The sequence below is a fragment of the Amblyomma americanum genome, chromosome 1 (genome assembly GCF_052857255.1).
Source record: "Amblyomma americanum isolate KBUSLIRL-KWMA chromosome 1, ASM5285725v1, whole genome shotgun sequence".
Classification (NCBI taxonomy): Eukaryota; Metazoa; Arthropoda; class Arachnida; order Ixodida; family Ixodidae; genus Amblyomma; species Amblyomma americanum.
In genome coordinates this window covers 70,581,022-70,605,620 of record NC_135497.1, presented here as the reverse complement: position 1 = coordinate 70,605,620, position 24,599 = coordinate 70,581,022, and the positions used below count along the sequence as shown (strand labels likewise).

Genomic DNA, 24,599 nt, shown 5'->3' with positions numbered 1-24,599 from the left:
CAGACCTTCAGGAATAAAAACATGAAGGAAACAAAGGAGTAATTCCGTACGTTAGCGCCACTTCGCTGCTTTTGAAAACAAAGGGGCTAAGGAGCCATATTTAGGTCACAATTTCCCGCTCGACAGGGCCTTGCCAATGAATGTGTAGACCAGTGAGGGTTACCATCACGCAATCTTTCTGGAAAGCTGCACCATTACAAATTTTTATAATTTCTTTGAGATTTATGCTGTTTAGTTATCCTGTGGCATGTCAGGTGTTGTCAAAGAGCGGGCAGTAAAACTAGTTTAAAAGATCAGTGACATAGCAAAAGAAAAAGATTAATGGTCATCTTGGCTTCCAAAAGGAAGTGAAGTTTAATGGTCATCTTGGCTTCCACTCAGAAGCTGCAGAGAGCTGTTGACTGGAAAGTTTTCAGCATCGTTGGAGACTGAACATATGGGCACTCCTATGTCTCCTTTCCAACTGTTTTCTATTGGCCGAAGAGCATTCCCACCTTGCTACAACGGTGTGCAATGTGTGAAGCATCTCTGCAGAGGAGTTTTGGTGGTTTCACTGGCTTTCTTTCTACACATAACATAATTGCTCCCACTATTCTGCAGCTGACAAGATATAAACTAGGCCGGTGCGTTCGCTTGCGCCTGCTCCTTCACCTTGTTCTCTCGGGCTTTCTATGTTCATGTACAAATAAAGTCGACTTCTATTTCTGCCGTGTCAAAAATCGCACTTGAAGTTTGTACAGTGTGAACGAAGTGATGGAGTGAAAGATTGCTGCCATAATGAGTGCGTTACCTGCATAAATAAAAGCAGTGCACAACAGTTATGTATTCTTCGTGCAATAAAACTTTTTATAGTTACGTAGACGTTCACCCTGAGTGGTTCTTATTTTTTACAGCGCCTATACATTGAAGCAAGAGGCAAAGATTCGCGGTGAAAACTAAGCATTTGCTACATCCGCCTCCAGTGGCTTCCAGCTGGCTCATGGCTTGCTGGATTTGATTGACGTTCAATATCGAGCAGGCCATGAGCCAGCGGCAGGAGAGTGTGTAAAGGCTGCTTAATATTCCCCGCGAAGCTCTCAAGTTTACACGAGTAAAAAGGAGAGGCATCCAAGACAAAGCCGCAATAATACAGCTTGCCATCGGTTACCGAGGCAATGTCGGTGGATGGTTGGACAGAGGTCTGAAAGTGATTGGTTCTTACTTGGGCCGGCATTCGCACTTGATATCCGGCCACGTACCAAACAATTCAAATTCCGTCTCGGCTGTGCATAGGCTATTTGCTCCGCCCTCCGTCGGGGAGCAAAACACCTGTGGCTGCAGAGCACTTCCAAACGCGACGTGACCGCGGCATCCGAAGATGCAGTTTCTACTGCCCACGTTTGAAGCTGGTACCGAAAAGTTTCTCTGCCCTCTTCGTCGCTTTCGTGATCAGCTTCACAATCAGAAAAGTGTACAACAATTATATCTTACAGCTACTAAACTACGAGGCAGAAACATTGAGGCTCACGAAAAGGGTTACCCTCAAGTTAAGGACAACGCAGCGAGCCATGGAAAGAAAAAAAATAATAGGTGTAACTTTAAGAGACTGGAAGAAGGCAGAGTGGGTGAGGGAACAATCGCGGGTTAATGACATCCTAGTCGAAATCAAGAGGAACAAATGGGCTTGGCCGGGACATGTAATGCGAGGCAAGATAACAGCTGTTCCTTACGGGTAACGGAGTGGATTCTAAGAGAAAGCAAGCGTAGCAGGGGGCGGCAGAAGGTTAGGTGAGCGTATGAGATTAAGTAGTTTGCAGGAAAAGTGTGGATGCAGCTGGGAAAGGATGGGGAAAGATATAGGAGAGGCCTTTGATCAGCAGTGGGTTTAGTCAGTCTGATGATGATGACGATGATCAACCCGAGGACAAATGACCTGATGATGCCAATAAGCGTTTAAATCTAGAAAAACCGATTAGGTCCCTGGTTCAGCGTCTTCACTTCTGGGGCCAGGGCTCGGCGCGTCCTCAGGGTCGGGCACAAAACGTTCGGTCCCACAAACATCACGCTGTAACTAGTTGTACTGCTTTGACATTGGATGAGCACCAGCTTTGGCACACGAAGGAAGCTGCAGGCTAACGTCAACGCGTATTTTCCTTCTGCGGCAAAATTTCTGCCCATGACTTTCGGCTGACCTTGTGCAAATCTACAAAGGCATCACTCATATTTCTGGAATCATCCATCGTGCCCCCCACTCACAAACAATAAGTTCCGGATCCCCTGGAAGGCTCCACATATAACCTTCCCTTCATTGTCCAGACAAACGGTCATCGGTTGTAATCACATTCTGGGGCCTTGTCTACGGCTTCGTCTTTTGCATCAATGTTTGACTTCCTTTTGCTCTTCATTTGAGGAAAGAAGACGTAAAGTGTATGTGAGAAAAAGGTTATTTACTCAGTACAGACCGCTACATCTCGCTACTTCGTTGACGCATCTTGCTCTACCTCTTTAATCGGTCGACCTTGACCTGACTTCACTCCTTGCTGCGGTAGTACAACTCCCGTAAGCTTCTACGGTCTCGGCTTTGACGCATCTTGCGCTAGAGCTTTACGTGGCTGACCTCGGCCCCGCTTCACTCCTCCTTGCAGCGGCGCACCCTCCGTTGTGTTCCGCGGTCGCACCGTTGGCGCCGTTCCGTCTGCCATTAAGCGTGGCCGTCCTCGACCCCGCTTGAAACCTTCTTTGCCCTCCGTCGTGCCCAGCTGCTTGCATGTGTGGCGCCTGAGCTTGGTGACGTCCTCGGCACCAGCCCCGCACCGTGGGCAGTGCAGCGGGTACCGGCGCGAGTGTATGACCTCCTCGTGCCTTCTTGCATGGGCGCGTTCCCTGAATCTCTTGCCACACTGGCTGCACTCGTAGGGCTTGTCACGAGTGTGGATCATCATGTGAACCTTGAGATTGTCAGGCCGGGAGAACCTCTTCTGGCACAAATTACACACGGAGTTTCGCTTGTCAACGTGGGTACGCTCGTGCCTGATGATATCAGCCCTGCGTGCATGAAGGGTAAGTATAAGCAGAATTACCACACGACTACGAAAATCTGCTCCGGATGCCTGCGTTAGTAGACACCTTTAGCATATCACGTACCATGTTACCGTAAGCGGTTCCGTACCGTTGTACCGGGAGCCTGCGCCGCCAATGCACATCGCACATCCCACTAACGGTGCCAGATGGCACCAGCTACCCGGCAGCTGCGCGTGCGCATGTATCACCGGGACCAATCAGCGCGCGCTCATCAGCAGTGAGCGGTCTTCCGGTACTTCGGTAAAGGTAACCCGGTACAAGGTAGGTTAAAGGTGTCTAGTTATGTCTGGACATCTCTTTCAAGGTTACGATTTCGCCAATGACGTTCGCACCTTCCACCTATATCACTGCCGCTGGTGTCAGGCGCATTTTGCCTGTTTCTGACGCAGCTCTTCCACATGACTTAACGTCTCTCACTTACTCTCTTTCCGCTCCTGTTGGCGTTGTCTTCCTATGTCCTCGCTAAGCGAACCTTGGTATACCTGTACTTCAGTTGTAATGTGAGCGACTCAGCAGTAATGCTAATCAGGCTTATAGAGCAGTGTCTGAGGCACCACAGCTCAGTTCAGCTCTGCAAGTACTGAAATACACACACGCGCAATGTCTAACTCAATTCTATAGCATCCAATAAAGGTCAGCGCTCATGATGAGCTGGGCACGAGGCAACCAGATTTGGCGGGCGGCTCGTACACTTGCGTCACTCCTCGAGAGAGGCCGATACCAAAAGCACCAGCCGGGTCATTTCGTGCACGGGAGATTCGCTCAATTCTGACACCGCAGCAGCGGCTTAAGACTAACAATTTCTATGCACAGGAGACAGCAAATAACGGCAACGGTTATAATGAACACTCGCTTATTACAAATGGCGTTGGCGATACCGCAAAAATGTGTATAAGAGTAATGGCACCGCGTCTCAGATATAACGAACAGCTGCGGCCGTGCAACTCGCTTAGGGCGAACAAGGAGGCTCCGTGAACTCGACCCCACTGTAAAAAAACTCGCGCTTCCCGTGACCGCGGATGGCCAAGAGCGCCGCCCAGCCCCAGTGGCATCGCTCTGAAGGGAACTTCGAGACCCCCAAAAAAGCAACAAAAGGCAGCATTAAAACTACGAAAACTCGCCGGCGAAGCGTGAGCCAACGGGTTAAGGCATACAACGCCCATCACTGCGTAAGGGCGTGCCAGCTGGGCAAAGCCTCTAAAGTGCAAGTGACCACCGTGTACAGCTGAGAATGCACTTTTATCGGGCTTGCTGTCAAGTATCAGACGCACATAACTCACAAACTAAGTTTTTAAAATATGTGTATTGTTTTTCTGATTTGATAATTTGGGTCTAATATTAGAAGTTCACTCACTACGAACTTCGGATAGAGCGAACGCAATCAGGGCGACCGTCAGGATCGTTTGTACAGTAATTGTTAGCTTACTGGAAAAAAGCGGGCAGTGTTTCTTGATGGAAAATGAACACAAAACTCGCACAACAAGCGCGAAGGGGCACTTTCGAGTGTGCTACTGCTGCTAGTCATGCTGATGACGGCGTTATGCTGTGTCCGAAAATCGTTGCATTCAAGCATTAATTTTGTATTTGTAGGGCGACTTGACGATTTGTGCTTCTTTAAAATATTTACGGCTTGAAAAGGTGGCTCGTCATCAGAAAGGACATCTCTCCAGTTAACTAGCCACGATGGCGTAAGGCAAGGAACGGTGCTATAAAACGGTGTAAGGCTTACTTGCGAGTGCTCGTGAAGGTGCAGTGCGTGCATTGGTGGATTCCCTTCTTGCTACGCCAATGTTTCCACCGGGTATGCATTTCCATCTTGTACTGCGTAGTGAAGAGGTCGCCGCACATCCCACAGGCGAGAAACAGGCTGTGCAAAGGAACGATACTGACGTCCCCTGAAAAAGAACCGAGCAGTGGGAGGAGCGAATGAGCACATGTAGAGTGAAGAACTGAATTCAGTGTTTCTTAATGTGTACCGTGGCAGAGAGCAAAAGGCCAGCAGCAGTAATATTTCACACCAGTCCCTTAGTATCAATTAGGTGCATGGCAGCTTCTTTAAGAGAGTAATAGAATAGTAGGTTGTATTTAAATATTTGGCTATTCGCGATGCAAAGGTAGCGAAACGGTACTAACCCGCACAAATCAGTGAATAGGTAATGTAAACATTAAATAGAGAAAGACAGTGCCTTTTCTGGAAGCGCTATCGACCAGCTTCGCACCGGTACACACAAATCAAATGAGGAGTTCTCTCACAATGCTGAGGTCCCTTTCATGCACTAAGGATATATACCTAAAAAGCAAGCACCCATTCTCTTTTATCCACAGTTTAGTCTTCATGCTTATTAGGCAATGTGTCATTGCTCCTTCAACTGTCGCCTAGATGTCGTCGAAAAGAAAGGTCCGCCGTCCCTGCGGACTTTCAAAGTGTTCATAATCAGGCATAATCGAATTAGCTTAGACTTCAAGAGAGAACGGACGAAGCTAGTGAAGAGGAAGTTCATTAACGAGTTAGGAGTAAGAGGGAAACTAGAGGAATTCAGGATATCGCTGGGGAACAGATATTCACCGTTAACTGATGAAGACAATCTTAATGTACAAACAGTGAACGATAATCTGACAGCTGTCATTACGGAGTGCGCACTGGAAGTAGGTGGTAGGACAGTTCGACAGAATAAGAAATCTGATTAAGAAACGCCAAAGCATGCTGGCGCATTAGCCTACCGGCAGAATAGAACTAGCAGAGCTATCGAAGTTAAAAAATGAGCGCTAGGGGGGGTAGCCGACATAAGGAAGATTAATACGGAGAGAATCGAGCATGCTCTCAAGAACGGAGGCAGCCTAAACGCGGTGAAGAGGAAACTACGCATGGTTAAAAACCAGATGTATACGTTAAGAGACAAGGAGGGCAATGACATTAGCAACATAGATAAGATAGTTAAAGTAGCCGAAGTGTTCTGTACAAATATATAAAGTAGTAAATGTAATCACAACATTAATGAGAGAGTCAGTAGCCCGCAACAATGAGTCATCCCGTCAATAACGAAAGAGAAAGCAAAGAAAGCCTTAGGAATATATGCAAAGGGAAAAAGAAACTGATGAGGATCACGTCACTGCAGATCTGTTGAAAGATGAAAGAGAGATTGTGCTAGAAAACCAACCACCCTGTATACGCAACGCCTTATGACCTCGAGCATACCAGAATCTTGGAACAACGCAAATATCATCTTAATTCTTTAAAAAAGCAAACGCCAAGGACTTGAAAAATTACAAGCCGATCAGTTTACTCTCCGCTGCCTACAAGGTATTGACTAAGGTACTTACTTCAATTAACCACATGATGAGGCAGGCTTCCGGAGATGATACTCCTCAAAATATAATATTCCCACTACTAATGAGGTGATAGAAAAATGCGCAAGAAATAACCAACGAATATGTATAGCCTTCATTGATTACGAGAAAGCGTGTTTCTCGGTGTAAATCTCAGCATTCATACAGGCATTGCGGAATCAGGGTGTAGAAGGGCCTAATATATAAAAAAACTGGAAGCTATATATAGCATCTGCACAGATACCATAGTCCTCCACAAAGTCAGAGAGAAAATTCCAATAATCAGGGGCGTCAGGCAAGGAGACACAATCTTCCAATGCTATTTACCGCCTGTTTGCAAGAGGTCTTGCGAGGCATGAAGTGGGAGCAGTTGGGGATAAGACTTCATGGAGAATACCTAAAAAATCTGCGATTCGCTGATGATATTGCCTTGCTCAGTCACCCAGGAGGTGAGCTGCGAGTCATGATCAATGAGTTAGACAGGCAGAGCGGAACGTTGGGTCTAAAAATTAACATCCAGAAAAACAAAGTCCTGTTCAACAGTCAAATACGGGACAGCAGTTCACAAGTGGCAGCAAGGGGCTGGAAGTGGTAAAGGAACTTAGGACAGCCAGTGACAGCTGATCCGCATCATGAGAGGGAAATAACTAGAAGGATAAGGATGGGGTGGAGTGCATATGGCAGGTTCTTTCAGATCATGAACGACAGTTTACCAATATCCCTCAAGAGAATAGTATACTACAGTTGCATCTTCCCGGTACTCCCCTACGGGGCAGAAACGGGGAGGCTAACGAAAAATGTTTAACTTAATTTAGGGACAATGCAGCGAGCCATGGAAGGATAATTGGTAGGTGTAACGTTAAGAGACAGCAAGCGGGCAGAGTGGGTGAGGGAACAAACGCGCGTTAATGATATCGTAGTCGAAATCAAGAGGAAGAAAAGGGCTTGGGCAGGGCATGTAATGCAAAGCCAATATAACCGCTGGTAATTAAGGGTAACGCAGTGGATTCCAAGAGAAGGCAAGCCTAGCAGGGGGCTGCCGAAGGTTAGGTGGGCGGATGAGATTAAGAAGTTTGCAGGCATAAGGTGAGCGCAGCTGGTGAAGGATAGGGTTCATTGGAGAGACATGGGAGAGGACTTTGCCCTGTAGTGGGTGTAGTCTGGCTGATGATGATGAATCAGGCATGTTCGCAGCTTGCATACGCTATCAACCGATTATTATCTAAAAGCTAAGGAGTGCAGGACAAGCTTCTTCTCACCTTCGTTCAACGCCCCTCGTCCTGTAGTGTTCCCGAGCAATCTCTTGGTGAACGACGTTGAATATCCAACGAGCAGCTCTTCTCCGGGGTCCACCTTCCTTAGTGTGCGGTAGTAGATGTCGCCGTTCACGAGTGAGGCCTCGAGGTTTTGTGAGCGCTTGCTGGGCGAGTAGTTCACGTCGTTCATCCAGTGATTGCGCTGTTCCGGGCGGCCGTCTACCACGAAGAACTCTCCACATCGGCGCACCTGCGGAACGCAGCGGTTAAACAGTATAATTTTTAAGGGATCGTACTAACGTGAAACAACAGGCGCAAGAAAACGTGGCGGAAATTTTAAATGTCAGGTAACAGGCCAGTATTCCGTGTTCTATTCTTATACCTCTATCACATGGGCATTTCTAAGGCCTTCGAACCGACCAGTCTATCCACTGTAAAGCCACTGAGCGCAGCTAAATGGGTGGTTTATGTGGCCATCGAGACACTGTTAGCGTACCGTGTACCCTGTTACCGTTACCGAAGTACCAGAAGCATACCCACCCCTTGCGAGCACGCATGATTGGCCCGGATGCTACAGACACGCGCGCAGCCTGCCGGGTATCTGGCGCCATCTGGCGCCGCCAGAGTGATTTTGGAAATATGGAACTAAAAATATACAACTTATTTTGATGATGATGATTTTAAATTTTAATGGCGCAAGGGCTTCAGATGCCAAAGAGCACCATGGAACAAGGTATTTTGGTCTACTGACAACTTATTTGGCGAAAAAAAAACACGACAGCCCGGGCTACCAAACACTGCGGTCCGTGTAGTGTCATCGTCAGCGATATAAAACAACCAAGATCAGCTTCCTTGAAGGTGCAAGAATGCTACTGCATTCAGCTTGTCCAGGATAGTGGAGTTCATTTCAAGAGTAATTATTATTCTTCTTGAAATGAATAATTTTTTTGCACCTTTTAGCTTAACCTTCAGCTTACGCTAAAGCTTCCAGCTTGGTCTGCGAGTGCGACTCTTGTACTGCGAGCGGGACGGTTTAGCGTGCACAAGCAATGGTAGCCATACCTGAGATTTCGCGAAATTTTTTCAGAAAAATAAAAAGGCCCCTAACGGGGGATCGGGTGGCTCAGCGATGTCCCATGGTTATGTCTAACTTTTCGCGTGCCAAAGATGTTTGGCAAAATGGCGAGGCAATGAAAACCATAGGTGAACATTGTTATACATTTTTTTCTGTTTTTCCTCTAACCTTATAATAACGCGGCCTGTCAGTGCTGCTAAACAGTACAATACAATGATGTTGGAAAGTACGCCTGTTCGTTGAATTCTAGATATGCGGTTTGCAATTGTAGTCATCCGCTGCAATCTTTCCCTCTCACACAACAATGGCACGTATTGCAGCATATCCTGTCCCAAAGAAAAAACTCACCTCGAATGCACTTGCAAGTCCGGGGCAGAGTAACAATGCGAGTAGCGTAGTGCAGTTATAGCCCCGTTGTTTCGAACGTTGTCTATAAGAGCCTTTACAACCTGAGTCTGAGTGTTCTACACATTGGCCGGGCAAGCTTACCGGCCAGGTGCAGCCGCCATTTTCGATGCCGTCCGCCTTGACTCCGTGGTACGGGCCGAAGTGCAGTCCCTTGGGCAGCGCCTTCAACGTGAACACTCCCACCGGGGCACCCTTGATTGTGGACTTGCCCGAGGTCAGGAATTCGAGCATGCTCTTACCGACGAGACTTTGATCTTCCGATTTCCCCTGCGTATATTATTCCGCCGTGTTCTCCAGCCGCTCTACTGCAAAGTGGGGGCTCGGGCATACAGGTTAGATTTTACAGCGCTGACTGTTAAAGCTAGGATTGAACTGTTTCGCGCCGTAATCACGGTCGCCTTCCTCATCCCGGCGTGAATTTGCGATTAAGTGACCGGTATACCACCCCCCCCCCCCCACCTTCTCGACCAGAAAAAAAACACCGTACGTGTAAAAATGGGTTCACTCGTGCAGCCCGCCAGAAGAGTAAAGTTGGCGTTTCTGAAGTGTGGTACAGATAGCTGCACCGGCGAAAGCTTGTGCCCACCCAAAACGCATGAAAACGTGTACACGGAGTGGTGGTTAAGTATATATATAGCACATAAATGGGCGGGCACTATGATTTGGCGGGTGATTTCGCACTCACATCAGGTGATCAATTTTATGACTGAGTATTGAGTTCAAGCAGGTATCGTTACGTTTTTCAAATGTACTTGAGATTTTTTTCAAGATTGATCCAATTTACATCGTGCATATCCCGAGAAAGCAATCAAAATACAGCCGAACCTCGTTAAAACGAAACTGTTTATAAGGAAACAACGGATATAACGAAGCAATGTCGATTCCCGTTGGAACTTCGGTCAACACAGGCTATGAAGAAACTATGGCTACAACGAAGTAACCGCCGAGCCCTTCAACATAGTTACAACGAGGTTCAGCCGTATGCCTTAAGAAGAACTTGCTACCGTGGGGAAAGGAGGCAGCGGCGGCCGCGACAGCCCCCATCTCCCGATTCTCACCGTTTTAAAGGTGCCGAAAGGAAAAATTGTACTGCGCTGGTTAGTGCGGAATTTCATGCAATCAAGCAAAATGAGGACGCACCCGTAATAGAGAATCATCGAATCCTGCGAGGAGAGCGACATTTGGTATAGACAAGGAGTTGTAGCTTCTGCATCAAGCTGAATAAAGTTCCAAGAGGTTAAATGGCTTGCCCTGCTTCAGAAACCACTTCGTACATGTAGCATGTTACCCAGAGTTTCTACGGGAGGCTTAGAACGGTGATGATTCGGGCTAGTGGGTAATTCGCACGCAGTTCCTTAGCGCAAAAACATGAAGGAACCAGACACAATGATTTGTGTCCCCTCCCTTTTTTGTTTGCCGATGTCAGCCATCTCCCAGCCCCCCATCTCTCGATTCTCACTGTTTTAAAGGTGCCGAAAGGAAACATTTCGCTGCGCGTGTTAGTGGTGCATTTCATGCACTCAAGCATAGTAAGGACGAATCCGGAATACAGAATCATCGAATTCTGCTAGGAGACCTATGTATAGTAAATGGAAAGACAGTTTTGCCAGTTAGAATACGGAAATAATGAAACTCTGGGGAAGCTAAAGCCAACTTTAAAGTGGAATGGGAAAGGATTAAATCACATCTGCTACAGTTTCTGGTGCAATGTTTGTGCGTGTTTGCGTCATTTTCTTTGAAATTGTCGGTGCACCAACCGCCATATTCGGGCTACTAGCTGCAGAAAGCTGTGCTCACAACGTGGCGGGCACGTTGCGATGACGTCACAAGATCACGTAACCACTCTCGGCTAATCACCGAATTTTTGAAATCTATGGCGGATTCTACTTCTTACGTAAACACTAATGATATCGCATTGATATTTGGCAGCATATACTCTTTTAATTAACGAGTGCCGTCATCCGCCGTGCGATGCCAGTGCTTTACTGCTTGGTTAGTTCATTCTGGGCCGCGATTGCACCTTTTAGAAATAATGAGCACCTGCCAAAGCATGCCAAGAAAGCTATTGTAAACGTCCGTGTATGCTTCGCTTACCTCCCTCTCCACGTCGGCTAATGCGGTGTCCACACGGGCAACCATTCCGCTTCCACCGGAAGCTACAAAAAAGGATTTGAGGCATATTTTTAGATGGTTAAAGAACGAAAGCGTAGCAACTCCTTTGCTAAACCACGTAACTAAAAAGGCCAGGTCTGTATAAAAAAATACAATTTCTTTCTTCAAAATACTGCGGTATGAATAACTACATGCACTCCTCTATGCAGGCCTGTCTTCCAGTCATGTGTCAATCGCGAATCGTAAGCTTACGTTCTTCGTCACGCCGCTCTTCGCTTGAGGCCGGCCCTTTGGGCTGATCCAGCCTTCCGCTACCAGGAGCCTCCCCGTAGTCCGGAAGCATATATTCTGGCGCAGGCGGGCATTCGCTCTGAGTCTCCTTCGGTCGGACGACCTGCGGATACATTTATTGGTATAGTGGTCTTACATAATGTAAAAAATGCGATCATAAAATGTTTTTCGCTCAAAAATGCTTTTGTCCAGAATTTCTGTGTATAAATGATTTTTTAAACAACAGTCTTCGGAAAAAAAAGGTAACCACGACGTCTCTGTTTGCACTTGCTGCCAAATATTCGAAAACTACTCGAAAACCTAAGAGCGTAGTCGATTCGTTTGGAAGCATTTCGAAAATGTACTACTTGATTCGCTCAGCGAAATTAATACAAGGGCATCCGATCAGCTATCTAAAGATTTCCGATATTTGCCCACTTCTACTGATGATAAATGTTCGATGCACTGAGGCCGCACTAAGCAATGCTAATTGCAGCTAACAACTACCGGGTAAACTCAAAAACAATGAGGAAATCTAAGAAAATAACCGCATTGGTTAATTTATCACGCTCGTTTCATGGCGTGCGCCAACGTAGCCGGCATGACCGCTTATAAGCGATCACTGTATCTCACAAAACCGTCTTTTTAAATCCCTTACTACACCCGCGAACTACGGGTAGTGAGCGCTGTCTCTTCTCTCGTCCGGAAGGCCGACTGGCACATTTAATTCATGCACGAGTTTTCCGTTCTGCACAAATACGCAGGCCTGAACTCCGAATAGTCTGAAGAAAGTCGTTGCCACAACAGTCACACTGACAATCGAAAACAGTCTAGAGGCATTGTATATTAGCGCGCAGGATGTGCACGTGCAGCAGCAATAACTTGGCGGGGGATATGCCATTGCAACGCATTCATTACGGTGGCAGAAGGCCGACCAAAGATCCCGGGATTGTGTCATGCCGCGTGTACCGACTTAAGGAAGCTCATGAAGTTCAAAACGCCCATCCGCCGAAATTTTGGTGCCACACATTGAAGCCTGATTGTTCAACATTAATCCAGAAGTTAAAACTGGACGCCTTCAGACCTGATGATATTTGTATGGCCCACACAATTTACTAAGCGCCCCGCGGTGGCTCAGTGGTTATGGCGCTCAGCTGCTGACCTGAAAGACGCGGGCTCGATTCAGGCCGCGGCGGTTGAATTTCGATGGAGACGAAATTGTAGAGGCCTGTGTACTGTGCGATATAAGTACATGTTAAAGAACCCCACGCGGTCCACATTTCCGGAGCCTTTATCTACGGCGTCCCTCATATAGCCTTAGTCTATTTGGGGCGTTAAACCCCAATAGAAACAAAATAAAACCAAATTTATTAAGCATTAAACACCAGCTCAGGCCTTCAGGTATGGCTATGCAATGCAGATCAAGGCAAAAAGGGCAGTGTGAAGATGGAATGCTGTCCTCACCTCACTGGGCTCGACAACCATAGGTTCCTCTTCTCCAGTGGGAACACCTTGGACGAAATGCATGAGGACATCAATAAGGTGTGGGAAAAACCGCAGGCGCAAATTCTAAATGTGCGATGCTTACACGAAGCCGCTTTGCACAAAATACACCCCGTGCATTTATCACCTATAACGACATAATTCGGCCATCTTGTTACACATGCGTCAAGCGCACCACCAGCTCTTATGGGGTCAATGTCCTTGCAAGTTTACGGAGTCTGATCTGTCATTCCTATGTCGCGGACGTTGCGGCGGGACTTGTTCGTTGCCTAAGCGTGCTTTACTGGTGCAATATTTAATGCAATAATATTAGAAGCCTAATCGGAAACAAAATTGCGCCGTCGGTCTTAAAATTCGCTGAATGTCTGGAGGAAAGTGATGTCACCGCGCCAGATATTGGCATTGGCTGGAGAGAAGTGACGTCACCACACTGGAAACTACGCCACTGCCGGTTAAGGCATAATTAGCCTCCTTTTAACGCTGTCGGAATAACAACACTATGTGATTAGAGGTCGCTGTGAAATATTTCTTTACATAATTCTGCAGACATCTTAACCGCATCCAGAAAAGCAGGGCACAGAACAGATGGAAATTGTTTACATCTACCTTGACAGCAAGCCTTTTATTAACGCTAAAAAGACCTGCTTACAAAACTTAAAAGAGAGTTGACGTTAAAACACGCACAAGAATTAAAACAAATATTTCCTTGATGATATTCTGATGGATCCTCTCATCACTCAACATTTAGAACGAAAATATTCCACTCCCTAAGCCTTCATGGAAAATAGCAAAAAGAATGATTTTATTGGGCAAAATATGTAGCTATGCTGTAATTGAGCTGATGGCGAGCGCTTGTGCTTAAGTAAAAACTGAATTAAGCGAGAGGGGCACCTTTGTAGCTCAGCATTATTACCTGATAGCAGGCCAGCTTTACGTAAATCACTAATAGGTTTGAGTTTTTGCCATTCATAAATTTGGGGAGCGAGTTAGTTTGTGACTATAAACCTTACAGCGCACCCCTGTACATTTTTCAGTTGATCTGTTCCCACCTTTTGTGGAGATCCAAACCATATAGCGCAAGAATTAGGCCAGTCGCTACTCTCGGAACTTTTTCTTAGAACGTCACGTGAGCCTTTTTGTTTGAAATAGACTGATTTTATCTGATACGATTCGGCTTAATAGCAGCGTATTCAATTTTTTGGCGTGTAAGAATGGCAAAGGACGTCCTTCTCCCACACCAGCTCCGATTTTTAGAATGGAGGTCTGCACGGAACTACGTCTCAGAGATAACCAAAACAGACCGCGATAACCCTTCACGTCTTTGTGCTTCAATGCACTGTCGTCTCGTAACTATTGTCACGCGGTTGGCATGACGGCGAGCACGCAGAACAGGATGTCATTACACAAAAGACTCTCGGTAAACTCTACATGTTTATGGGGCGACCTCGCACTGGTAAATACAGCTCGGTGATGGTGGAGAGCAACAGTGTGCTCGGAGGTCGACGAAGGTGAGAGCCATCTCCACTCTAGGCTGCGTTGAAACTAAAACTGTTACTACGAACCTTCATGATAAGGTCTCTGAAAAGTTTAGGACAATTTTCAACAAAATGAAAACACCTTCGTGCGACTACAGTTATTTCAGGCGAACCCGGTCAACTCTCGTGTAACAAAAAAAAAATGACAAGACCGCGTGCTCGGGGCTGTGAGCACGGACCATGAACAATCACCGGTTTTCTATCGTGCTCGCACTGCATTAACCTTCCAGTGCGCGTCCTATCGCAATGGAAAGAAATACAAACAACGTGGCGCCTACCCGCTGCACTGTTCGAATATCTTTTGATCGCGCTTTTACCTGGGTGGTAAAAAAGGCCGCCACCGTCTGGAAGACGTTGAAGTAACGAGCGTTAGCCGTTTGGTTTACTAAATGAACAAAGCAGAGAAGAACGCGCCATTCGTTTCGAGAAACGGAATGTAATACCCTTTGAAACTCGGTAGATTGCCACCATGATTGGCTACGCGTGTACGCACGGAGCCTAGCTGAACTATCGCCGCCTAGCGCCATCTATCAGAGAAATTACGGTGCACCTCTACCCATTGTCGAGTTGCACACACTCAGGATACTTTCATAACGGAGTTAGCATCGTTTGGGGGATCAAGGTAGGCCAAGAATTTGGGTTGCGGTGCGATATGGTAATGCTACAATTAGTAATTGCATGTATACAATGTTTACCTATTATTTAATTGCGGTTTTATTTCTATATCACAACCCATAGAGTTCTATTTGCCTACCAAATTCGGCATACAACTGTTCCCGGATGGGTGCCCGCTGTCGCTGTACATATAGGAGACCGAATACATGCATGTGAAGCTGTCCCGTAGCAAGAGTTTTCCTACCCGCTTTAGATATTTTTTGGGGGGAAGGGGAAAAGGGTTGAGAGGCCACAACAATATTTAATGGCTGCCATCTTAAAATCGAGAAACCGTAACTATGCCACCATCGAACGCTCCGCGAGTTCTACCTTGAACGATTAATAACTGGACGCCCCACTCCAGTTCTAACCAACACAGTGCTGTGCGCGTGTGTGATTTAATACTTTTTAAATGAACTAATCACGCGCATAACCTGGACACATTTCTTATTGTGTATATAATTTGTACATATTACTTCTCCCCCTATCCTCTCTTCCTGTCCCCTCACCTCTTTAATTTCATTTCTCCATTCTGCCTGCTGTCCTTTATTTCCGCTGCCCCAGCTCAGGTGCTTCAGTATCGATGGCAGATGCCGGGGCTAGCAAAAATCTTTTCCTTCCTTTTTACTATTATTATTATTATTATTTTTAATAAAACCACTATCACCACCACCACCATATCGTCCCCTGACGTCATTCTCACATAGTTACAACTCTATCCACCATTTGCAGCGTCACGACATCATTGGCGCGCGGCAGGTGGTTGTATCTATAGTGGTATTTTAGATGACGCTACAGGTCTCAATGTGAGACGCGCTGTTTTCTAGTTGCAGCCACAGATGGTGCTTTGATCTCAGGGTGGTAAGAGACCCCACGAAATCTCGAAACATGATGAGTAAAAGCTATCGCTCTTAAAAATATTGGCAACGGTTTAAATTGGCTAAGCCAGGAATTCAGCGAAAAGCAAGCAGGCTTGTTAAGCGTTCGAGGCTCGTCCATGGCAGCTTCGCTACACGCTCGTGACAGCCGTTCTATATATACCCACGCGACCACGTGGCTATGACGTTCACCACGTGGTCTTACGCCCCCCCCCCCCCCCCACCATCGGATGCCACCACGTGGCTCCACATCCCGCCATCGGATGTTCTTAAGGTCAAAGTTCAACCCAACGGTCGCCGAACAAGTTTCGATTATCTCAAACCTCCTATTTAACATCGCCATGGCAACGGTCGCCAAGGCATTACAGTTTATACAAAATATTGAATTCCCCCTGCATGCCGACGACATCACTGTGTCGACAAGAACAATCCCTCCAACAAGGCGCCGCCTGCGTAGAGCATATAGCCAGGCAATGCGGCTCAGTGCTCTCCGCAGAAATTCGAAGGGAACCGCATGAAAGGATACAACTGCCGCACCCACCCAAGAACAAATAAAAATTCTACTTCAAGGGGCAGAAATCACAGGAATCCCAGTCATCAGAATCCTTAAAATCTGGCTTCAGTCCTATCGCAGAGCGTCACACGCCTTCAAACTTCTGAACACATCAACCGGCCACGTGTTGGAAATGATACGCCGCGTAGCAATAACACGAAAGGGACTGCGGAAAGAGGACACTATGCGACCCGCACAAGCGCTGATCATCAGCAGAGTTTCATACAACCTCCACAACTTTCCGCTCCTCAAAGGTGAACGGAACGGAATTGACGCCGTCATCCGTTCAGCAATCAGGAATGTGCTCAGCCTGCCTCCATACACCGCCAACGATAAGCTTGACGCGTTGGGCTTCCCCACCACCTTTGAAGAAATTCAAGAGGCCGTTCTCCTACCCTAAAGAGAATGTCTGGTCACAACAGAAACGGGAAGACAAATCATACAGAGTCGGATACAGTCCACTACAACCTTCATTCCCGTGACAAATAGAGCTCGCATACGCGCAGCTCCAATACCCAAAGACATGTCCGCCCACTCCCATGTAGGCCGAAGAACAACCATAGTACATTACATAAGACGAATGACAGGGAGGAGCGGTAGGGCAGTCAGCGTAGACGGAGCCCTATATTCCTCTCCACGTGGGAACGCAGCTGTAGCTACCGTAGAAATACCCAGCTACCAAGAACTCGTGAGCCTTTCCATACAGAACTGCACCATACTGGAGGCTGTAGTGGCTGCGATATCGCTGGCTTTGCAGAACTGGAATTCTACCAGCCGGTTCTACCACACCGTGAGGGACTCACAGGCGGCTTGTCGGCTGCTACTTGCAAGCAGAATAAAGAAAAGATTGCTCTTGCTAGTTACGGGCATCTCCGAATCAAATACATCCATCAAAGATGACTTGGACGTCCGCAGGGAATCAGCTGGCGGATGACCCATCTCTAGGTTACACAAACCGAGCGGGCCTTAAGCCGATCTTCCCAACCATTCGCTAATCCAACGCATGTTCACAATCTACAACACTACACTCCGCCACCAATGCCTCATGCGTCTATTCCTACCACCAACTCACATACAACTGACTGCGCAGAAACCCAGGGACTGGACGCAAGTCGGGACCAAAACCTTCCCCAGTCTACACAAATACATTATATTCCAGGAACGATACCAAATAAGTCGCTCCGCAAAGGTCTTGGTAAGAGATTAAACGTTGTCGCCTTTCAACAAGAAACATCGCAGACTTAGGCACCAGTTTTTTTATGTGGAGGAAAATAAAGACCCTTAACTCCTCCAATAATAATTGCACGCCCACTTTTTTGCCATTATCTCAAGCCAGGCCTTTTTCACAGGCTCCAATGAACAATCCACGCTTGCAGAATAATTGGGCGTTTAAACACTGTACATCAGCGCATGAAATAAGAGGAGGCCGAGAAGAGCTGTACTTTTACCCATGATCGCGGCATTATCGGCATCCTCCTGGATGCTCAAACACCGCGTCTTGGTTTCTTAAGAGAGCTCAGGCCACCCATCGTACGTGAAGAACGAAGGCTTACTATTGCGGTGTGCCTCGGCGATTGGGTCTTCACGAAAATAAAAACGAAAGGTTGGAAAAGGCAGGACACTGATGAAACTGCTTGACATCCCCGATGACCTGTTTGTGTCGGAAAATTCTGCAGAGATACTTAAGAATGCTTACGTGAGGGAATTCGAAAGCATTACCGTCCTTGGGTGCAATGTTCACTCGCAATATAAATGCATGTAATGAGGTTCCTTTCTACGTGTTTGTGTTTTCCCGCACACAGGAACAGCAGCGATGATGGTGCTAAAGCCCTTCTACTTGCTTACGCAGTTGCTCGTGATCGACTGCAACTTCCCTGCTTTTTGCCTGGATTTGCCTGGAGGAGAACCATCGCTGCCAAATGCTGCCCGTTTCTTCTCGGCCGGTCATTGTCCTGCCACTTTGAACTTCGCGCCGTTGGACCATGAAAGCGCGCTGCCACCGCGCTGCGACAAGCAAGACGCACCGCCATCGTCATCAACCAGCGTGCCGTGTATAAATAGTCAACCGATGCATCCGCTCGTCAGTGGGCGTGGGACAGCAGCGATGATGGTGCTAAAGCCCTTCTACTTGCTTACGCAGGTTAGTTGCCCCCTTTCACTATATTCTAAGCGTACCAGTAATCGCTGTTTACTGCTTGTCCCATGCCCACACACTTTGGGATGCTCCGTTGCCGATTGTATTCATGTTGTGAAGTTGCTTTTGTTGTCAGGTGATGTAGAATCGAACCCTGGTCCTAACAAGCAAGGCCTGGGTAATGAGGATATATTAGTCGCAATTAATGACCTCAAAAAATCTATGGAATCGCGCCTTGGGGAAGTAATGGCATCTTTGAGCGAGGTAAAGGCCAGTCAAAAACAGCTAGAGGCCGGTCAAAAACAGCTAGAGGCTAGTCAAAAGCAGCTTGAAGACACGGTGTCAGACGCATTACATCGACTGGCAGCTCTCGAAGCAAAGGCAAACGATTCTACAGCTCTTCTGGATGGGGCTGACGTGAAACACTTCGTAACTAAAGCTGTTCTTGATGAAAGCTATCTTCTGCGGACATGCCTTGATGAATTTGAAGATCAGTCTCGAAGAGATAATCTTATATTTTATGGTGTCGATGATGCAGCAGATGAAACATGGGCGGAATCTGAGCGGAAGATACGGAGACGCCTTCTGAGCTCATTTTCCCTGGAACTAACCGATGAAGGCATTGCAAGAGCACATCGCCTTGGAGCTTTCGTTCAAAAGAAATGCCGACCGAACGTCGTGAAGTTCGCGTCGTTCAAAGTTAAAGATAGCATTTGGGCTCAGAGAACAAAACTGAAGAATTCAGGCGTGTCTATGCAGGAGGACTTTTGCAGAGCAACTAGGCTTTCGCGGAAAAAGCTCATGGACTATGGTAAAGCAAGTGGCCATAAATACAACCTGCGTTACAACAGGCTGTACGTAAACAAAAAGTGCTACGTATATTTTTCTGGAAAAGCAGCGCTGAACAGACGAGGACAGAGACGAGGCGACAAGAACGGGCGCTGAACTGACAACAAATTTTATTGAAGGGATTCACATTTATAAACGTAGTGCAGCTACCGTTCGCGCATGCTCAGGAAAGTCAGCTCTTTTGGTGATCGTCAGCTCTTTTCGATCGTCAACTGCTCGCTTCTCCCATGGACAGCAATTTTATCAAGGTTTTTCGTTACGTGGGCGATTTTTTAGTTGTCTTAGACTGTGACGCGCAGGCGCTTCAACGTATCAGTAAGAATGTACTGGGTTCATTCGGTATTGTGATGAATCCTCTTGACCTCACCCACGAACTTCCAGTAAATGGCCAAATTAGATTTCTAGACATCCGGTTCCACTTTAAAGATGATGGTGTCTGCTGGTGCTATGAACCGCGCGCCAACAAACCACTTCTGGCGTTCAACTCCGCCCACTCCAAGCTCGTTAAACGAGCGATTGCCATGTCTTGCCTCAAGAACGCTCTCGGCAAATCCTGCCCGCATCTGATGTCGCAAGCATTCAATCGTCAAGCAGATAGACTGCTTAGCGCTGGGTACCCGCACCACCTCCTGGTTTCAGTCGCTGAAAGCTGCCTAAAACACATGCGCAGCAAGGTGCATACGTGCGATAGCCGCGCACAGCGCAGGCAGAAGGTAGCTGTTATGCCTTACATACACTCACTTTCGCACAATCTGAAAAAGGTAGCCCAGCGTTACGACGTGAAAGTGGTCTTCTCTGCCCCTCACAAGCTGTCCAAGCTTTGCAGGATCACTAATCCGGAGGCGACCCAGAAGCGTGGCTGTGGCAAAAAACATAGGCGGCCTTATGTTGATTGCACAGAAGGTGTAGTTTACAAAATTCCGTTAAGTTGTGGAAAGACGTATGTTGGCCAAACTGGGAGATGCGTGAACGAGAGGTTAAGAGAGCATGCCTTGAACGTGAAAAATGCACGCGAGGGAAAAGATTTTGAAGGCTTCCTCGCAAGTCACTGTATCACTTGCCTAGATTGTACTCCTGCACTCGGTGACACCTCCATAATCAGAAAGAGCAGTGTACGTATGACTAGAGAAATAGCTGAATCAAATCAGATATATAGCCTGGGAGAGGGCTGCGTCAGCACAGCCTCTATCGCCCTTTCACCAAAAGAGCTGACTTTCCTGAGCATGCGCGAACGGTAGCTGCACTACGTTTATAAATGTGAATCCCTTCAATAAAATTTGTTGTCAGTTCAGCGCCCGTTCTTGTCGCCTCGTCTCTGTCCTCGTCTGTTCAGCGCTGCTTTTCCAGAAAACTATGTACCAACACGCCCAACTCGCCGCATTAACCAAGTGCTACGTATATTCTGCCGACACGGATGCCGTATGCGAAGTTGAAGCGCCTAGCGGGAGTGCCTCTGAAAATGACGCAACAGCCCCGCCTGCATCTCCTCCGCTTGCATCAGGTACGCCTGCATCAACTTCTACCTCAGGTTCGCCATAGGAAAATGGAGCCGTTCAGGCAATGCCGAATCCAGATTACACGATTCTTGTCACTAACATTCGCAGCATTTTAAATAAACGAGACTCATTGTCAGCTCTAGCCGACACGTGTTTTGCCGATGTGATTGTCCTGACCGAAACGTGGCTGTCTGAAAAAGTTGATTCTCGGGAACTGTTCACTTGTGAAAAAAATTATAACATTTATAGATTTGATCGCTGCGAGCGTGTTTTTTTTTTTTTGATTGCCGTATCAGATGAAATTGCTTCCTATAGCGTTCCCGTGAATTCTTCACTGGAATTTCTCTGCACTTGCTTACGTTTGAACCACAAAGACGTTTTATTCTGTGTATGCTATCGACCACCTAGCTCACAGCCTTGCTTCTGCGATTACCTACATGACGCCATTAACTCGGTCCTTTCTAAGTTTCCGAGGTCTCCTCTTTATATTTTTGGTGATTTCAACCTTCCCGCAATTTCATGGAAAATCCCCTCTTTTGATCTCTTACGTCCTTTCTGAGAATGTTCTGCAGTCATTGAATTGTGTGCCACGTTCAACCTTGATCAAATCGTTAAAGAACCAACCCGTGTTACTCAGACATCTGCCAACATACTTGATCTTGTGCTAACCACTTCTCCTGAAACTATATCTTCAATCAGCTTTCTTCCGGGCTTAAGTGACCATAGTGCAATCCACCTAACTATGCCTTCACGCTCGGCTCGTTCTGCAAAAAGATACAAGCTACTTAGGAACTACAACAAGGCGGACTTCCAAGCTATTAATGCAGAGCTCGAGCGCTTTTCCGACACCTTCTTCCCGCAGTTCTGGAGTCGTTCCACTCAAGAAAACTGGCACATATTTAAAACGAAGGTGAACGATCTCATAAATGAATATATTCCCATTCGTCGCGTTTCCTGCTCCAAACAAGCACCTTGGTTCAGCGTATCGCTAAAGCGCCTCCTAAATAAAAAAAGCGCATTTTCCGGCAGCTGAAAAAATCAATAACTACTTATAAGTGGCACCTATATCGTGCTGTCGCGTCACAGTACAAGCAGGCGCTGCAGAGCGCTAAGCATGTCTTTTATCATGACACACTGCCTCATTTGCTCGTTTCCAACACTCAAAAATTTTGGAACGTCGTTAATATGCGCAAAACAAAAGAGGTCCGACTTCGCTCCATAAATAATATCCCGGTTCCCCCTCACAAGTGCTGCATTGCTTTGAACAACACATTTTTTTTTCATCCTTTAGTAATTCCGTTGTGTCCACCTTACCCGATATTGCGGTTTCAGCATCTGTTCAGATGGAGCCTATAACTATCAATGATGAAGGTGTTGCCAGGCTTATTCAGAAAGGAAAGCTTGATTCAGCTGCAGGGGTCGACGGTATTAGTTATAAGTTCTTGAAAAGTACATGTTTATATTCATCCATGATGTTGTCCGAAATTTTTACGCAGTCCATCCGCAGCGCATCACTGCCTGACGACTGGAGGATCGCCAAGGTGGTTCCAGTCCACAAGTCTGGTGACGTTCATAATCCTAATAACTAGAGGCGTATTTCCTTAACATCTATTCCATGCAAACTCCTTGAACATATTATCTATTCACACCTTGTTGACTATCTGGAAGCTAATTCGGTTTTTACAAATTCACAGCATGGTTTTCGTAAGCATCATTCATGTGAAACTCAATTAATTGCATTCACTAATGACTTGATTTTCGCTCTGGACCACTCTTTCCTCATTGATTGTATATATATCCACTTTGCAAACGCTTTTGACACCGTGTCACATCAACTGTTACTTTATAAGTTAAGTAAATTAAATATTGATAATGGTATTTTAAAGTGGATTGAGTGTTTTTTAAGTAATCGAAGTCAGTATGCAAATGCTAACGATCATGACTCCCTCATTTCCCCCGTAACCTCTGGCGTTCCGCAAGGATCAGTTCTAGGACCTCTTCTTTTCCTTATCTATATTAATGATCTTCCTTCCTCAGTTACTTCCAAAATAAGACTTTTCGCTGATGACTGTGTTTTATACAGAGAAGTTACTAACCAAGATGATGCATGTGCTCTTCAAAATGATCTGAATATAATTGGAACTTGGTGTAATACCTGGCTTATGAAACTAAACGTTAACAAATGTAAATTAATGAGAATTACACGCACGACTAATCATAACATTCCGTGCTCATACTCTCTCGACGACACCCCACTGACCCAAGTTACCAAGTATAAGTACCTTGGAGTTCAAATAACAGATGATCTGTCCTGGAAGGCTCACATTGAATATATTACTAACGAGGCCAACCGCATGCTTGTCTTCATCCGCCGTAACTTTTCCCTTGCCCCTATCCCTGTGAAACTACTGCTCTACAAAACACTCGTCCATTCAAAAATTGAATACGCTGCTCCAGTGTGGGACCCATACACTAACTCTCTCATTGGGCTGCTTGAATCCATTCAAAATCGCTCTGCAAGGTTCATAATGTCAAATTACTCCCTCCATGAAAGTGTTTCAGAAATGAAAAGAACGCTTAATCTTCCGGATCTTGCCATACGGCGCCGCATTTCGAGCCTCTGCACATTTCATAAAATATATTACGGCAACGAAACCTTAAAGCAGTCCTTGTTTAATCCTCCGGTGCACATATCGTCCCGCAGAGATTATCAACTAAAGGTGCACATTCCACAGTGCAGGACTGTCCAATATCTAAATTCCTTCGTCCCCAGAACAGCCTCGGACTGGAATCACCTGCCCTCCACCGTCGTCGTCATCAATGATTCTCAGAAATTCAAGGATACTGTTAATGCTTATGAATTGTAAACTGTTTATTTGTTTGTTTCTTTGTATTTATTTTTTTTGCCTACTCCTCTCTGTAACGCCTGACCGGCCTTGAGAGTAATAAAATGAAATGAAATGAAATAAGACAGCCCCAGGAAATTTGCACGGCGCGCGGTAGCACAATTGTGATACTAAAGTCTGGGAAGGCATACAATTGAAGGTTATTACGTCACCGGTTGAAATCACTGTCGCAGGCTAGCCTCCAAGTTGACTAGCACATGCAAGCTAAATGTAATGAGAAATAATATGACACCATCCGAAACCCTGTATGACGAATGGTTGCGTTACAATTTGGGCACGAATCGCAGCAAAACTAGAGGTGAGTATATAAAGGCCAGAGGTGAGTATATATACGCGAACGACATGTATAGAATTGTCTAAAGTGGCGGTGCTCGGCTGGCTGCATGCGTCATACGGCCGCTTGATGACATCACCCCAATATTCTTGCCATCGCTGGGATTTTTCACACACATATGTCACATGCCTTTATCCTAATGATACTAGTAACAATGTTTTCGCATTAAAATGGCGCACGCAGTATTTAGAAAAGGAACCCTTTTCAGTGCCGTTGTTCGCTGGCCGCCCAATGTCTGCCCATCGTAGC

General features: G+C 46.5%; 3 protein-coding genes across 3 annotated transcripts in view; all 3 read right to left on the bottom strand.

Annotated features, from left to right (window-relative positions):
• Positions 1-2,480: 2,480 nt before the first annotated feature.
• On the bottom strand, positions 2,481-4,950 carry LOC144133290 (zinc finger X-chromosomal protein-like). The gene is made up of 2 exons (XM_077666271.1): positions 4,790-4,950; positions 2,481-3,024 (listed from the first exon to the last, which is right to left on the bottom strand). The coding sequence occupies exons 1-2, from the start codon at positions 4,906-4,908 to the stop codon at positions 2,547-2,549; spliced, it is 597 nt and encodes a 198-aa protein (XP_077522397.1). The 5' UTR covers positions 4,909-4,950; the 3' UTR covers positions 2,481-2,546.
• A 1,871-nt stretch (positions 4,951-6,821) lies between these two features.
• LOC144103924 (histone-lysine N-methyltransferase set-17-like) lies at positions 6,822-9,357 on the bottom strand. Its single transcript, XM_077636676.1, has 3 exons — positions 9,208-9,357; positions 7,647-7,893; positions 6,822-6,841 (listed from the first exon to the last, which is right to left on the bottom strand). The coding sequence occupies exons 1-3, from the start codon at positions 9,355-9,357 to the stop codon at positions 6,822-6,824; spliced, it is 417 nt and encodes a 138-aa protein (XP_077492802.1).
• Positions 9,358-12,897: 3,540 nt separating this feature from the next.
• Positions 12,898-24,599, bottom strand: part of LOC144103847 (uncharacterized) — a 28,361-nt gene continuing 16,659 nt past the window's right edge. Inside the window, exons 6-7 of the mRNA XM_077636582.1 lie at positions 12,973-13,019; positions 12,898-12,915 (exon numbers count right to left, since the gene is read on the bottom strand). Of these exons, the coding sequence (XP_077492708.1) occupies positions 12,898-12,915; positions 12,973-13,019 (65 nt within the window). The remainder of the gene's footprint in view (positions 12,916-12,972; positions 13,020-24,599) is intronic.

What these genes read in the sequence shown, in the direction of transcription:
- LOC144133290 (XM_077666271.1), bottom strand. Translation starts at nt 4,908, where the DNA reads ATGTGCGGCGACCTCTTCACTACGCAGTACAAGATGGAAATGCATACC. An exon ending in ACCTTCACGAGCACTCGCAA is followed by an intron (nt 3,025 to 4,789) that starts GTAAGCCTTACA and finishes TCATGCACGCAG; the next exon opens with GGCTGATATCATCAGGCACG.
- LOC144103924 (XM_077636676.1), bottom strand. Translation starts at nt 9,357, where the DNA reads ATGCTCGAATTCCTGACCTCGGGCAAGTCCACAATCAAGGGTGCCCCG. An exon ending in ATGGCGGCTGCACCTGGCCG is followed by an intron (nt 7,894 to 9,207) that starts GTAAGCTTGCCC and finishes TGCGTTCCGCAG; the next exon opens with GTGCGCCGATGTGGAGAGTT. An exon ending in ACGAGGGGCGTTGAACGAAG is followed by an intron (nt 6,842 to 7,646) that starts GTGAGAAGAAGC and finishes CATGACTCGCAG; the next exon opens with CTCACCTCCTGGGTGACTGA.